The sequence below is a fragment of the Bos taurus genome, chromosome 5, assembly GCF_002263795.3.
Source record: "Bos taurus isolate L1 Dominette 01449 registration number 42190680 breed Hereford chromosome 5, ARS-UCD2.0, whole genome shotgun sequence".
Lineage (NCBI taxonomy): Eukaryota > Metazoa > Chordata > Mammalia > Artiodactyla > Bovidae > Bos > Bos taurus.
Window position 1 is genome coordinate 29,983,709 of NC_037332.1, and position 16,292 is coordinate 30,000,000.

The following is a 16,292-nucleotide window of genomic DNA, read 5'->3' on the forward strand; positions in this document are numbered from 1 at the left end:
TGTGACAAGGTCTCTGTGACAAGGTCGGGAGGGGCCTCTTGCTCCCATTTCACAGGTGAGAAAAGGGAGGCAAGGAGAGAGGCCCACACAGGGTTTGCCTAGAGGCCCACAGGAACTTAGGGCCCAGGGGGACAGTAGGGGAGAGAAGACATCGGAGACTTTTCCCACTCCAGCTTGAATGACGAAACAGAGATGATGAGAGTGGGGGTGGAGACGGAGATAGAAACCAGGGCGGCATCCAAAGGGCGGGGGTGGGGGTGGGGGGAGTCATAGGTATGGTGGAGCCTGACAGCGGCAGAGATGGTGCAGAGATAAGGCCCTGTCACCCAGCTCCAGTTACAGGCAGGCAGCATCAGCTGGTCGGGTGTCACGGAGTCCCCGCGCCTCCTCCCGCCCGCGTGGACACATCCACTTGGGCAGTGCCGCAGAGCTGAGCTCCCTGGTCCCCGGGGGTGAGGGTACCAGGGTGAAGGGGGTGGGAGGAGGGGGCGGTTCTCCTCCTCCTCCGCCGCCGCCTGCAGCTCCGCAGAGGCCTCCGCAGCAGCCTCCTGGCCCGCCCCCTCTTCCCCCCACCCCCCGTGCCTGGATGGTACGCTCCGGTCCGCCTGGCCCGGCTGCAGTGGATGTTGCTAGAACCCACGCGGAGAAAGGAAGAGACGCAGGCAGGCTGCGGTGACCCGAGCGGCCGCCTCTGCCTCAGGCACCCCTTCCCCGAGAGACGGCACCATGACACAGGGAAAGGTACCGGCATCTCCCCCGCCCGCACCATCCTCCATCCTCAGGTTTCCCCCATCTCCCTGTCATCCTTAGCAAGCCCTCTGAACCATTGTAAGCACCTTGTGCTTGGCTCTTGTGCGAAGGTCCTGGGTGGTCCTTGCTGAAGTCAGAGGACCCAAAGGCCCATTTCAAGGAATGGGCTGTGGCCTCTTCCTGCCCACCAGGCTCTCCTCTCCTCCATCTACATTCCACCCATGCTTTGGCATCACAGGACCCTTCACAGATGCCCAGGTCTTCTTAAGGAGTCAGCTTAGGAGTCGTGTGTGTGTGTGTGTGTGTGTGTGTGTGTATCCCCAGGATGAACCCTGAGAGGCAGTCTCTATGTGGCACCCCCCTCTTTTGTCCAATCCCAACCTCAACCATGTTATACTCATCTTTTACACCCTCCACAGAAACCCCCCCTCCAACTCCCTGTCATCTTTCCATTTCTGGATACAGCCCCTGTGGCTGAGGAGTTACTATGGCAACCCTGCTTCAGGATGTTCTAATTTTTGTTTTGGTTTTGGCCAGACATGGGACTGAATGGGACCGGATAAAACGTCTTCTCTTTTTGTTCCTGTTTTAGGCCTGAAATGTAGAGGAGGGGGACTGGGGCAGAGACTTGGCTGGCCTAGTAGGGTTATGTAACATTGACAGCCTGTGGAATTATGCAACCACCAGGGCCTCAGGCAAAGGAAGAGGGTCCTCTGGGGTGGTGCTAAGGATTGGGTAGAGAAAACAGAAGAAGGGCCTCCCTTCTGCTCCCACTTTTTTTTCCTCAGAGATGAGCCTCAGAGCCAATGGCATCTTTCCTGGGCTCTTAGACCCTCTTTTCCTTGTTTGCAAGCTCATCAGGCCAAAAAATGATGTCATTGGGTGATACCATCTCCTGCCATTTGGGCAGGCTTCACTTGGGAGTGCTGGATGTGGGGAGGGCAGGGCCAAGGAGGCTCTGGGGGTCTGGTTAGCAGGGTGGTTCCTGGTGAGGAGGACCAGTGTGGACAGGGCTGAGGTCAGAGGTGATAGTCCTTTCCCAGGCACGAGCCCTGGGTCTGGGCTCAGAGGACCTTGGTTCTGGTGGGCTGAAGTGGATTTTCCTGGGCATGACCCTTCCGATCTGGATGATGAAGGGGATTGGCGAGTAGGAGGGAAGCACATGAGCCAGGGCTCCATTCCCACAGGCCTGGGTTCTGAGGCCCTTCCCTGAGGATGGAGGGGTGGGGGTTCACCATGGGGAAAATGAAGCGCTCCCACCTCTGCGGATTCTCTCCCTCCACTTCCCACCCCTGCCTCCATCAGTCACTTTGCTGACGCTGCTTCCTGTCCTGGGGTGAATGTATTGCCCCTGCCTCTTCCACCCCCCACCCCCCCAGCTTGCTCCCAGGCTTTCTGATGATGGAAAAGGCCCCTCCAGTTCAGTGGTCCTCAGGGCTGGACGGAAGCAGAATATCCTGGTGTGGTTTCCTTTTTCATACCACCCTTGCCTCCCAAGTCATCTCTTCCCTGGCGGCCTCATTCGGGCCCTCAAAGCCCATATCCTCTCACCGAAGCTGAACTTGTACATTGTCGGGGCCTGTCATCCTGCCATGGGACATTTCCCACTGGGCCTCAGTTTCCTTGTCTGTAAGATGATGGAAGGGGCTGAACAAGGCGCTTTCCCTTCCATTAGTAACAGTCTGATTCTGTTCTGGTTTAAGGGAGAGAGGCTGAGATTTCCAATAAGAAAGAAAGAGTTAGTCCCTCAGTCGTGTCCGACTCTTTGCAACCCCATGGACTGTAGCCTGCCAGCTCCTCTGTCCTTGGAATTCTCCAGGCACAAATACTGGAGTGGGTTGCCATTCCCTCCTCCAGCGGACCTTCCCGACCCAGGGATTGAACCTGGGTCTTCTGCATTGCAGGCAGATTCTTTACCAACTGAGCCACTAGGGAAGGCCTCGAGATTTCCAAAACGGATTCTTAGCCAAGGGCTTCTTGCCCCTCCACTCCGCTGCAGCCCCTATTCCTCTTCCTCCTTTCCCCCTCTCCTCTCCCCCTTCTGTTTCCCTGCTTTCCAAATCCCTGCCCTCCTTGGTCCTCTCCAGCCCAGGAGAAGGCCAGTCCCAGTGGATGGTGTCTGGACTCTGCAGCCCAGTGGGCCATGGCCGGCTTTGAGTCATTCTTCCTCTCTGAGCCTCAGTTCCCTCATTTGAAAACAGGGGTCAAAAATATAGTTAGCAAGGTAACAGGGAGATTGAGTGAGAGAACTTTTCATTGAGTAGTATTTTTTAAGCGCCTACTCTGTGCAAGGCCCTTCTCTGGACCCCAGGAAAAAGGTGAAATCGTTTAGAGCCGGGCACTGCTCCAGGGACAGTGACCCCCAATGGTGGGCTCTCCTAAGAATTTCCAGCTTGCTCAGTTCTTACCCCTATTCCAGTGTGTATGCCTCTGGCCAGCTCCAAGCCTCCTAGAGCTCAGTTCTCTCATCCATAAAATAAGATTCTTTTCTCCAGCTTTATTGGGGGTAGAATTGACAAATAGAAATTGTATATAGGGACTTCCCTGGTGGTCCAGTGATTAAGACTCCACTCTCCCACTGCAGGAAGTGTAGGTTTGATCCCTGGTAGGAGAACTAAGATCCCACATGCTGCATGGCACAGCCAAAAACAAAAAAACAAATTGTATATATCTAAGGTGTATGATATTTTGATGTACATGTAACTTGCAAAATGATCACCCCAATCAAGCTAGTTAACACGTCCATCACTTCACATAGTTACTTTCTCTTTGTTTTTTGGTGGCAAGAACACTTATGATCTACCCTTTCAGCAGATTTCAAGGACACAATACGGTATTGTTAACTCTAGCCACCATGCTGTGCATTAGATCTCCACAACTTATTCATCGTGCATAACTGAACCTTTGTACCCTTTGACCAGTATCTCCCCACTCCCCCCACCACCCGCTGACCCTGGCAGCCACCATTCTACTCTGTGCTCCTGTGAGTTTGACTATTTCAGATTCCATGTATAAGTGAGATCCTCCAGTTTTTTCTTTCTGGGTCTGGCTTATTTCACTTAGCATAATGTCCTCCTGATTCATTCATGCTGCTGCAAATGACAGGAATTCCTTCTTTTTTAAGGCTGAGTAATATTCCATTGTATATATACCCCACATAAAATAGGGAAACTCTTGTCTGCACCCCTGTCATTCTAGTAAGGGGACAAAGTACCTGGGGCAATCCCAGAAGTGGAGGGGCTGGTGCGGAGGACTTGGGTGGCGCCCTGTCCCCGGTGACTGTCTTTCTCTGCCTCTCCTCCACAGCTCTCCGTGGCTAACAAGGCCCCCGGGACAGAGGGGCAGCAGCAGGCGAATGGCGAGAAGAAGGAGACTCCGGCAGTGCCCTCGGCCCCGCCCTCCTATGAGGAGGCCACCTCTGGGGAGGGGCTCAAGGCAGGAGCCTTCCCCCCCGCCCCCTCGGCTGTGCCTCTCCACCCGAGCTGGGCCTACGTGGACCCTAGTAAGTCTCTCAGTTCCTGGAGGCAGGAGCCTGAGGGGAAGTGGTGGGCCTGTATGAAAAAACCTGTGTAGGAGGAAGTTGCCCAGAAATAGATGCACTGTGTGGTTGTCAGATGAGGCTGTGATGTCAAAGGTTTGGAGTTTGGAGGGCTGTTCTAAAGATAGGTCAAGGAGAACTCCATGAGAAAAGAAAGATACAGTTTCTGCAGTCAAAGTTCTCTTCGGTAGGTAAGAGAGGTTTTTTCCAAGTTATCGAGCTAGGACAAAAAGAGGGAACAGACAGGGGAGAAAAACCAGAAGTTGGTCTAGAAGAAAGGGATGCAGAGTAGGAGTGAGCAAGGTTAGAGCGGACACAGGAAGGAACAGTACGAGACCACAGTTGACCGTGGCCTCAACTGGGACTGGCTCCCTGTGAATGGGATGCAGTCTGCTTACATGCTGGCTGATCTGAAACCTGTGTGCATGGAGGCCCCAGGGTTGTTGGGGGCCCCAACCTGAGGATCCTCTTCATCCATCACTCTCCTTGACTCTTTCCCTCCCCCAGGCCTTAACTGGAAGCAAATATCAGCTGTAGTGGGATTACCTGGTGGGTCAGATGGTAGAGAACCCACCTGCAACGCAGGAGACCAGGGTTCGATCCCTGGGTCCGGAAGATCCCCTTGGAGGAGGGCATAGCAACCCACTCCAGTATTCTTGCCTGGAGAATCCCATGGACAGAGGAGCCTGGTGGGCTACGGTCCATGGGGTTGCAAAGAGTCAGACACGACTGAGCAACTAACCCACACCAGCCTTAGCATCTCTCACAGTCAGGTACAGTTCCTAAGCAGACCCATGCAGGCTGATGCTAGCTCCTTGCAGACTAAGAATCATGGCTGGTAGGGACCCCTCTGTTAGGCTGAGCAGCCTGGGGAAACCTTGCCTCAGGCCTGGGAACATACAACCCCCCACGAGGTGTAATGAAGTCTTCCTCAGCCCCTTCAACCTCCCTCAACAGCCCCTTATCCCCTCCCCCACCTTATTGAGTCCCCACCCCCACCCCTAACAGAATTCTAGAAGCAACCCCAAGAACAATGCCTCAGACAGAGTCTTTACTCACAAGGAGTGGCCACCATGGTTCGCACCTCCCACCACAAAACTCCTCGGGCCAAGAAGTCCCACCCCACCGTGACCTACTGGAGGGCCTATGAAGGTTTGGCGTTCATGGGAGCCCTTCCTACTGCCCCCGACACCCACAGGACTGCTTTTTCTCTCCTTTCCTCCCCCTCTGTGGCCTGGCCACTTGGGCTTTGGCAGGAAACGTAGACAGTACACAGAGTAGTGAAGGATAAGAGGTTTAGGGTCTTCAAGCCCCAGGCTGGCAACTGGTCTACCTCCCTCCCCACTTCCTCATTTCCTGTGTCCTGGTTGCCAGGAATGGCTGCTGTAAGGAATGTTTTCACAGAACTGTCAGGGCAAAGGAAAGCAGCTCACTTCAGTCAGCAGATGACAAACATTTCCTAAGCCTGCACCAGGCACTGTGTCTGGCACTGAGCTGGTTTCTAGGGATGCACCGATTTGCAAGACCTACATTCACAGAAATGACTGTGTAGACAAGTAAATGGACAACCACCACACAGGGAAACAGGTGCGGTGATGGAGGCCTCAGCCATTCACCTGCCGACAGTCAGGGAGGACTTCCTGGAGGAAGGGGTATCCACATGGAGTCCTGAAGGATGGCATGTGTTAGCTTGGTGAAGAGGTGGGAAAATGAGGGTCTGAGGTTGAAAGAAAGAATATGCAGAGGCTCAGAGGCATGAGAACATATCACTGAAAAAAATATAGTCACGCTGGAGAAGAGTAGCAGGGAGCAGTGTGCAGTGGAGCCGGAGGGCTCATGGGAGGCTGAGGAGGCTTTGTTGGGGAACTCAAACTTGAATAAAAGGCAGTGTGTTAGTCACTAAGTCCTGTCTGAGTCTTTGTGACCCCGTGGACTATAGTCCATCAGGCTCCTCTGTCCGTGGAATTCTTCAGGCAAGAATACTGGAGTGGGTAGCCATTCCCTTTTACAAGGGATCTTTCCAACCCAGGGTTGGAACCCCAGTTGCATGGACTTCAGGCATATTCTTTACCATCTGAGCCACTGGGGAATCCCAAAAGGCAGTGGGGAGCCATCAAAGAACCTGAAGCAAGGGCAGTGCCAACATCAGCTTTGAAAGACCAAGGTAGAGGCTATTGCGGTGGAGGGGAAGGTCGGGGAGATCTGGTAGGGATAGTGGGGGAGAATAGAGTGGACATATTTGAGGCTTTAGGAATGATTCAGATGCAGAATTAAGAGGTTGGTGTGGTCAGCATCAGGCACAAAGTTTTCACTTTTATCTTGTTTCATCCCTGGTGGGTGGGTATCACTGACCTCTATCATAGAAGAGACTCAGAGAAGGCTGGTGACTCCCTTAAGGTCCCACAGCTAGGCAGTCTTGAGGACCGATCCACATGTTTTCCTATGGAGCCCATGCTTTTCTGAAAGTGTAAGTTCTAGGACCAGGCTCCCAAACTTCACCTGACTTTATTTCCCCTCCAGTCACTGCCCTTCCCTGATTCCCAGCTAGAGCACCAGCAGGTCTGATCTTCCCAGGAGTCTCCACTTCCCACCCCAAGGGCCTCAGAGCAACCTGGGGTTGGACCAATGACCCTGGGGATGTTCGAGGTGGCCCGGGGAGCGTGGCTGTCCCCTCTCTGATTCTCAGCCAAGAGGGAGCTAGAGTGTCCAGGGAGGGGTATGGGGGGCACAAGAGGGAAAGGCCACATTTCTATGAAAGAACATGGCCCCCAGGGAGCCCCAGCTGGGGGTGGGGGCAGGAAGAAGGGGAGGAGACAGTTCTTTCTCAGGACTCAGAACGAGACAGTTGAGAGGCACCCTGGGAGAGGTCTGGGACCTCTGTGGGAAGAGATGCGGTGGGGCTGGAGGTTTGAGAATGGGGCTGGAGAAAGAGGCTTCGCCTGGTCCCGGGAGCCAGTCTGACAAATACTCTGAGCGGGTGGCTGTCGGGGGCGGTGTTCACATGTGTGTGGGGGGCACTCATGGCCCTCCCCCTGCCACGCAGACAGCAGCTCCAGCTATGAGAGTGGCTTCCCCACTGGAGACCATGAGTTCTTCACCACCTTCAGTTGGGACGACCAGAAGGTTCGCCGAGTCTTCATCAGAAAGGTAACTGCCTCCCCCAACTCCTCCAAACTGGGAGGGTGGGCAGGAAAATCCCCTTGAGAAACCCCTGGCCCAACCCTCTGCCCAGAGGCCACCCTTCTCCCCATTGCTGTGACCCCAGCTGATAGTACCTGCTGGTAAGTGGGGCATCCACCACCCCCTGCTATGCCTGAACACCTGCTCTCTTCTCTCCAGACCCCATGGGTGCAGGCCGTGGAGCGTCATTGCTCTCTTTTCTCCTTGGCCTGGATTCCTTCCAGTGACTCTGAAGATGGAGGGTGGAGGGCCTGGGATGCGGGTCTGGAGGGTAGATCGAGTCACCAGGAAGAAGGGCCTGCCTGATCTTGGCTGGGGGCCTGAGCCTCCCGGCCTCCAACAGGGCCCCCTAAGCTGAGAGGAACCCCTTCCTGTCCCCAGGTCTATACCATTCTGCTGATTCAGCTGCTGGTGACCTTGGGTGTCGTGGCTCTCTTTACCTTCTGGTGAGTTGACCATGTGAACCAGCACACTCCAGGAGTGGTGGGGCCAGGCGTGGGGTTGGGGGGATCCAGCATCAGACAGGTCTGGGAATGTTTGCCTGGGGATATTTGTTCAGGGCAGCGGTACCCCTCGTGCTGGGAAGAACCTTAGCCTGGACACATGGAGGGGTCCTCCCTCCAGTGGGGGTGGCCCCATGCTTTCCGGGCCAGCGAGTGTCTGTGAAGCAGCCGTTCCTCTCAGACACCGCAGCCCTACGTCCAGGCATGTCCGCGTCTCAGCCCAAGACTGTGGCTGGGGTCCCCTGCCCCACCAGGGTTGCAGTCACTCCTTTCTTCCTCTCCAGTCCTGTGAACTGGGAGCGGGGGGCAGGTGCAGATGTAGAGCCAGAAATGGAGACAGAGGGTCAATTCGGATTCTCTCTTCCTCCTTTCTCTGCAGTGACCCCGTGAAGGACTATGTCCAGGCCAACCCAGGCTGGTACTGGGCATCCTAGTGAGTATTCCGCGCCACCCACCCCCCTCACCGGAAGCACCCATGGCGGCCCAGGGTGGAAGGTCTCTGCTGACAAGTCCCAGCCCATGGCCTCTCCCCACCCCATGGGGACTGTCCTCACAGGAGCATGGCCAGAAGGGCCCTTCTGAGGTGTTTAGGTCTGAGAGGGAGGGGAGAAGAGGCGTGTTGGTTCTGGAGCCTGCATAAGGAGGGAAGGGTGGAGCTGGGGTCATGGCTGGAGAGACCCAGACCTTGGCCCTGAGCAGAAAGGGGCTGGGACGCCTTGGCCTACACTAATAATAATGTTGCTGCTCTTATTAACATAGTGTTATTAGTGCTTACGAATTATTAATCATAATAGCTGCCACTTATAAAGTGCCTAATAAGGGCTGGGCATTGTTCTCTGTGCTTGATATACAGTATTGCATTCGCTCAGGTCTACTGGGTATAATTACCTTGGAAAACTCAGGCTTGGAGAGGTTGAGTTTGCCCAAGATCACACAAGTAGACAGTGGTGGAGCTGGGGTTCAAACCCAGGATTCAGGTTGAGGCTTGCACTCTTAATCCCTCTGCTTGGCAGACTCCCTTCCCCTCGAGCAGTCAGCTCCCGCCTATCCTAAACTCTGCAAGGAACATGGCAAGTAACTTGAGAGAAGGCTCTTCTGACCCTCCCAGGTGGGCAGTTAAGAAATTGTTCTGGATAACACCAGGCCGGACCACCATAGGCTCAAAGCAGAGCTACTGTCAGCAAAGTCTCCTTCAGCACCCATTGTGAGCCCAGGCCGGAACTGGGGCTGCTGGGAAAGCAGCCCCTGCAGGGCCAGGCAGCCCGTGAAAGAGGAGGGGCAGCTCTCGGTCCCTGTCAGGAGGGGCCAAGAGGACTGGGGACTGGAGTGGCTTAAGCAAAAGCGTGTGTGGGAGCTGGAGTGGGAGTGCATGGGGGTACGTTTGTTGAGTTAGGGACCAGGCTGGCGGAGCACTGCAGGGGTCCGTGGAGGGGAATCTGGGACACCCAATAGAGCAGTGGGCGTTCTGGGATGGAGGCTTCCAATGTCCACCCAAGGAGTTTGTGCACTACAGCTGTCCCAGGCCTGTTATTGAAAAGGAATCTGGTGGAAAATGTCGGCTCAGCCCAGAGCTTCTTGGATCACCCGAGCCCAGAACAGTCCCACAGTGGGCCTTGAGATAACATAAGCCAGCCCAGAGACTGACAGGAAGGAGACATCTTGGCCTCTGGGGCTCTTTAAGAGCCCTAAGCTGGGGGTCCCAGGGGAGGAGACATTCACACCCAAAGCCTTTCTTAGGGTGCAGGACAGAGGGCCTGTCTGCAGACCAGGCAGGGAGGCGAGTGTCTAGGGGAACTGGGCACACTAATGAGGGTAAAGCTAATGAGGCCCCAGGGACTGCTGCCCCCATCAGCCCACGTGGCGGGTTGGCATGACTCCCAGCACGTCAGCACCTCCTGGCAGCCTCTGAGCCCCGAGACCTCGAGAGAGTTTCCAGGCCCCTCGTCAGGCTTTCTGTGGGGGAGTCTTCAGGACTCTGTGCCCTGAGCAGATGGAGCAGGGGAACAATCCAAGAATAAGCAGCTCAGGAAGTGGAGGCAGAGTCGACCCACTGAGGGCGGGTGTGAGACTCTGACCTCCGAATGCCGAGACTTAGCATCCTCCTTCCTCCTCAGCATCTCCAGGCAGAAAACAGAGATGCTGTGCTGGGCTCAGGAATGGATGGGGGTGGAGAGAAGCCGGAATTGGGCCTGGGCCCTGTGCTTTCCATGGAGCATGGCAAAGCCGTAATGGTGCTGATGAATTCACCACCGAGATGCTGTGCTGTCCTACAAAAAGCCAGCCTGTGGCTCTGTCCTTCCTGCCCCCTCCCCACCTCACCTTGGTCCTGAGTCTGCCTCTGGGTCGGACACCTACCAGGCCTGACATCTAGTGGGTCTCACCCCTCCCCAAGTACCAAGCCCTTAACAGCAATAAGAATGAAACAGGTCTTTTTCTCTGTATGAGGCACTGTGCCATGGGATTTGCAGATATTCCTCATTCGATCCCTAACAACAACCCTCCCAGACAGATACTGTTATTATTAGCATTTTATACATTGAAAAAAATGAGGGTCAGAGTGAAGATGTTGCTTCCTAAGCAGCAGAGCCAGGATTGAAGCCTGTCTTTCCGACTGCAAAGCTGTTGCATGTCCCCTCCGTGCCCGGCAGCCTCCGCCACAGCCAGGAACTGGTCCCGGAGCAGCGTAAGTTGGGAGAGGACGCTGGGTTTGGACGCTGGCCTCCACCTGAGCCTCGTGCCTCTGTGTTGACATTCTGTAAATAGACCATGGCTCCAGCTCAGGCCCTGGGGCCCTGGATCTGACGAGTCTGTCTCTTTCTAACTCCTGTGACTCATTCTCCACTCCCTGGATGGCCGCCTCCCAGCACCCCCACCCCCAGCCCTCGCTTTCTCCAGGCCCCAGTTACCTCCCTCAGTGGGCTCTTGCCTTACTGTCTGATTGCTTTCTCTGAGCCGCAGCAGCAGGAACTGCACGCCTCCCTGTGGTGGGGGGAGTAAGGACCATGGTATGGAGGTGGGGGGAGCCAGGCAGAGGAGGACAAATGTGAGCCCAGAACTGGGGCGGGGGGAGATGGGTCCCAGCCTCTCCAGGAAGCTGTCAGTCAGCCAGGGTCTAGTCATAATAATAACAGCGCTCAACCTCCCCTCCCCTTCACCAGGCCTTGGTGCTCAAGGCTGGACTGGGTGCTGCTGTCCAACTCTCGCTACAGTGAACTGGTACCAGTATTCCTATTTGACAAAGCAGGACGCTGGGGCTCTGCAATTCAGTAGCTTGTGCGAGGTCACATGACAGTGGTGCCAGAGCTGGGAGGGGAAATGTGAGGGTCAGGCTCCCAAGCTGCCCCCAGGCCGCCCGTCCCTCTGCCCTTCCTCCCAACCACTCATCTGGAGGGTTGAGGAGCTCTGGACCGGAGAGAAAAGGAGGTTGAGCTCTGCCCTCAGGAAGCTTCTAGTCTGGCCAGGGAGATAGGCCCCACACCCAGGATACACAGAGACTAAGGTATTATTATTATCATTATTGTTGAAGTGACTGACTGGTGACTCAAGGGAGACCCAAAGAGAGCAAGTGCTGGAGTGTTTCTTAACAACTCCAGGGGCAGGATGATGCCACGGTCCCTCACAGAGCAGGATGTCTTGCAGCAGCCCTGGTCATGGCACTGAGAACCCCTCCATCACTGTGACAACAGTGACGCAGCATTTGCAAACCACCGAAGAGTAGGGAAGGGTGAAGACAGAGGGCTCCTGTTCACCAAATCCAGTGGCCTTGTCTCAACCCCTGCATTCCCCAAGTTTTTCATCCAGGAATGTTTAAAGATCGCCTAACCCGTGCCAGGCTGAGGATTAGACAATAGGTCGTTCCAGATGCTACACCTGGGTGCGGATCCGATGAGCAGGCCTGTGGGGTATGAGGTGCAGGCTTTGGCTGAGTTCTGTCCACGGTGCACAGAGCAAGCCCCTCCAGTCCCGGCCACAGGCATCATCACTGGTTGGTCCTTTCCAGCCGGGGCAGAGGGAGGTGGTCACCCTGTGAGGATGCGGAGGGCGATGAGAGGGTAGATGGTGGGGTGAAGCATGGTGCGGGATGGGCTGGGGAGGTAGGCAGGGAGTGGATCACACAAGACATTGCCAGGTCTTTGGAATTTTAAACAGAAGAGTCACATGATGGGATCTGCCTGTAGCTTGGAGAGTGGCAGGCAGGGTTGGAGGCAGAAGGACTAGATAGACAGAGGTGGCTCAACCTAAAAGGGTGATTGCAGGAATGGAGAAAAGGGAATAGATTTGAGAGCTGCCTAGGTAGAGGACTTACAGGTCCAAGTGATTAGTTGGGTGTAGCAGGCTGGGAGTTACAGCTGACTGAGCTGCTGGGTGGGTGACTCCAAGGCTGCAATGGGGGGTGCCCAAGAAGGAGCAAGGAAGAGGACAAGTTCGATTCTAACCTTCTGCATTGGGTATGTTTCTGAATGTGTCTGCCCAGTCGGCAGTTGGTTATTCAGGTCTGAGGTTGAGAAGGAAATTCTAGATCAGAAATATGGGTGTGCAAGTCATGAGCATCTGCCTGATAAAGGGAGTCCTAGGAATGAGTGAACCTACCCAAGGGGAGTGTGAAAGGAGACAGCTTGACAGAAGAGACCCGGTGCTGAAGCAGGTAGAGAAGGAGTGACCAAGGGAGTTAGGCAGGAACCCAAGGCTTTGTCATTGTGGAACCAGGGCAACAAGTGAGAGATCAGATATTGAGATGCCAGGAAAGATAAGTATGGACAAGTGTCAACTGGACTCAACAAGGTCATAGTGATGTTGCAAAGGCAGCTCTCATTAAGCTGGGGCTCAGGCTGGTTTGTTGAGGAGTAATTATGAGATGGAGAAAATGCCTTCAACAGAGACAACTTTTTCAAGAAGCTTGGCTATAAGGGTGGATAATGTAGCAGTAGCTAGAACCATTAAAGGTGTTGTTTAAAGATTCAGGAGAACAACTGAGGAGGTGTGTGAGGGTCAATGGCAGGACAGGGGAGGGTGTGGGACCCAGAGGCTTGGGGGATTAGTCTGCGATGAGAGGAGGGACGGGAGGAAGCACACAGAGATCCGTGACGTGATGTTTCCAGGTGGCAGACAGGGAGCCGGGGCGCCCCACCTCATCCTAGATCTTTCTGGGACACATCAGGGCAGACCAGGCAGGAGAGTGAGGCAGCCTGGGAGGTTTGAAGCTGGCGGAGGATGGTTGGCGTTGCTGCCATAGGGGATGGGCGAGAGAACTGAGGACAGAGATGGGGAGGGATGACAGGTGCCATGTCTGAGGGCACATTGGGCACTGGAGACCATGCATTGGCGTTGGCACCAATCTAGGTGGGCATGATCATGCCCCACCCTTGGGTCCTCAGCCCTCATCTCCCCACTCCTGGACTGGCCTCCACCTCCACTGCTCTCCAGAAAAATCCTCAACCCTCAATCCTTGTCTCTGGGTTTCACTTGAGCTTCCTGCCAGTCTCCTGGTGGACATGGCCACCTGATCCAGAAATTCATGCCATAGGTACTTCTCACTGTGCCAGGTGCTGGCAGGAAAAACAAGATCGTTACAAGTAGCAACAGGTCCAGGGAAAGGCCTGAAGGAGGCAGTGTGGGGTAAGTGGTTATAAGTGAGGACTCTGGGGCCAGGATGCCTGGGTTCTAACCCTGCCTCTGCTGTTGTGGTAGTTGTGTGACCTTGGACAAGTCGGCTGGCCTCAATGAGCCTCACAGAGACGATGTGAGGATTATATTAGTCAATATTCATAAAGCATGTAGTTCTCTGGCTGGCACATAGAGAACACTATATGAACTCCATATATGAAACTATACATATACACCTATATATACGCATGCATGTGTGCGTGTTCAGTCACGTTTCTTTCTCTGCAACTCTGTGGACTGCAGCCTGCCAGGCTCCTCTGTCCATGGAATCTTCCAGGCAAGAATACTGGAGTGAGTTGCCATTCCCTATTCCAGGGGATCTTCCCGACCCAGGGATCAAACTTGCATCTCTTGTGTCTCCTGCATTGACAGGTGGATTCTTCACCACCAGGCCACCTGGGAAGCCCATATATATATGTTTGTGTATATACACACACACACAAGTTATAAGATACTATCTGGAGGAAAACCACTTTGGATTGGGTGGTTAGCTATCCTATGGCACCCAGGATTCATGATTTCTAGAAGTAGGCTCATCTTATTCCCCTTCCTCTCTTTTGGAACTAGACTATCACCCTGTCTGTTGCAAGGTTCTAGGATGGTTGTGGGCTTAACCAATCCCTGCCCCTGACCCGCAGCACCTTGCTTGGTGTCCTGTGGGCAGAGAGTGGGTTGAGCAGGCGACTGAGTGGAAAGGCTTCAGGAAAAACCAGCTGACTCCCCGGTCTGTCTGTCTCTCACAGTGCTGTGTTCTTTGCGACCTACCTGACCCTGGCCTGCTGTTCTGGACCCAGGTAAAGATGGTGGAGGGGGGAACTTGTGGGAACATGAGCAGGATCTTGGAAGTTCTGGCCCCAGTCCTGCCTGCCACCAGTGCTGTGCACCCTAAGAGAGCCCCATTTTCTGGACTCTGTTAAGCAGGCCTGCCTTCCCCTGTTTCCTTGGCACCTCAAAGGTTGGGGAAGGGTGAGTGGACAGATGGGGGCCCATGGGGATGTGCCCCAGGAGTGGGGGTGAGCTTGCGGAGCCCTGGTCTGTGCTGCCCGCACCCCACTCTCCTCTGAACTTGGCGGCTTGCCTTACAGGAGGCATTTCCCCTGGAACCTGATCCTCCTGACCATCTTTGTAAGTGACGTGGGGGTGTCTGGGGACAGATGCTGTAGTGATGGAGGGAGCAGGGATGCAGAGTGAGTTTTGAGGGCCAGGAGTTGGGGACAGCCAAGATGAGGTCACTGAAGGAGGCAGGAGTATTTTCACCCCACTTTTTCTTCAAAGACAATTCACCCTCTCTTTCCAAATGAGCTTCCTCTCTCCACTCCATCCACTCTCTCTTTCCACTATGATTTGTTTTTAAGAGGTTTGTGTGGGAAATCCTAGAGCTGTGGGTAACAAGGGGGATGGTCGTAGGAAAGGGGAAGAGCAGGGCTGCAAAAGAACAAAAGGACAGCTGGCTCAAGGCCCGTTGAGACCTCCTTCCCCAGATGAAGTTCTGGAGGTAAGCGCATATGCACAAAGCAGACTCAGAGTTGAGGGGTGCGCACAAGGCGGGGAGACCCAGGCTGGCCCTTGAAGGTGTCTGGGCCCCACCATTCCCTCACACTGTTCTCCTTTCAGACCCTGTCCATGGCCTACCTCACTGGAATGTTGTCCAGGTAAAGCAGATGGGCAGAATGGGGGAGTTGCCCCAAACACTATCCCTCCTGGGAGCGCTGGCTAGGCAGGTGTTGGGGAGGGGCAGGCAGGTAGGAAATGCTGGCTTCAAGCCCACTCCTCCTGCACTCTACTGGACAGTGCCTCCAAGACCTGGCCAGGCTGCCGGGGTTGGGGTGGGAGACGGAGGACAGCAAGGTGACACCTCTCAAGCTGCAGCTGAAAGGACCCCAGGTTCATGCTCATGCAGTTCCCTGAAAGCCACCTCCATACACCAACACAAACCCCACCACCACCACCTCTTCAGGATCCTTCTAACAGGATTTCGAGTCCTAAGCATGTTGGGAGGTTGCGTTCCAGTAGAAAGGATGGGGAGGCAGGAGAGGGAGGATCATGGGAAAGGAGGGAAGGTGGGCCCCACGGAGGTGGGATCAGGTCCTTGCAGAAGGGGGTGGGCCTGGGAGGAGGACCGGGGGAGACCAGAAGCCCTGCCCTGAAGCTGAGCCCCTGCCTGCGGATCCTGCAGTTACTACAACACCACGTCTGTGCTGCTGTGCCTGAGCATCACGGCCCTCGTCTGCCTCTCGGTCACCGTCTTCAGCTTCCAGACCAAGGTCAGCTCTGGGGCCCGTGGGCCTGGGAAGGCAGGTGGGATGCAGGCTCCGAGCTTGGATCCCTGGCTGGGGAGAGGTCACAAGGATGAGAAGCTTGTGGGGAGGGCACCTGGAGTGGATGGGGCGGAACGCCAGGTTCTGGGGTGAGCACTGGAAGGCAGCCTGCCACCGAGGCCTCAGCCTTCTGGCCAGGGCCCCCAGGAACGCCGGGCTGCCCTGTCCAGGCCTGAGGGGCCCTGCAGCTGACGCTCAGCCCATCCCTGCAGTTCGACTTCACATCCTGCCAAGGTGTGCTCTTCGTGCTGCTCATGACCCTCTTCTTCAGTGGGCTCATCCTGGCCATCCTCCTGCCCTTCCAATATGTGAGTCTCTGGCTCTGCCTGCCGCCCCTGG

The 16,292-nt window shown here is 55.1% G+C and overlaps 1 protein-coding gene across 3 annotated transcripts in view; it reads left to right on the forward strand.

Annotated features, from left to right (window-relative positions):
* Positions 1–261: 261 nt before the first annotated feature.
* Positions 262–16,292, forward strand: part of FAIM2 (Fas apoptotic inhibitory molecule 2) — a 34,856-nt gene continuing 18,825 nt past the window's right edge. The window contains exons 1-10 of one of the 3 annotated variants that reach the window (XM_059886241.1): positions 262–741; positions 4,057–4,252; positions 7,332–7,435; positions 7,850–7,914; positions 8,351–8,404; positions 14,379–14,429; positions 14,721–14,760; positions 15,250–15,287; positions 15,812–15,899; positions 16,166–16,261. In XM_059886241.1, the coding sequence (XP_059742224.1) occupies positions 727–741; positions 4,057–4,252; positions 7,332–7,435; positions 7,850–7,914; positions 8,351–8,404; positions 14,379–14,429; positions 14,721–14,760; positions 15,250–15,287; positions 15,812–15,899; positions 16,166–16,261 (747 nt within the window). In that variant the 5' untranslated portion in view covers positions 262–726. Of the gene's footprint in view, positions 742–4,056; positions 4,253–5,330; positions 5,441–7,331; positions 7,436–7,849; positions 7,915–8,350; positions 8,405–14,378; positions 14,430–14,720; positions 14,761–15,249; positions 15,288–15,811; positions 15,900–16,165; positions 16,262–16,292 lie in introns of those variants that run through there. The other 2 variants (NM_001075418.2, XM_024991565.2) reach the window with 2 other exon arrangements.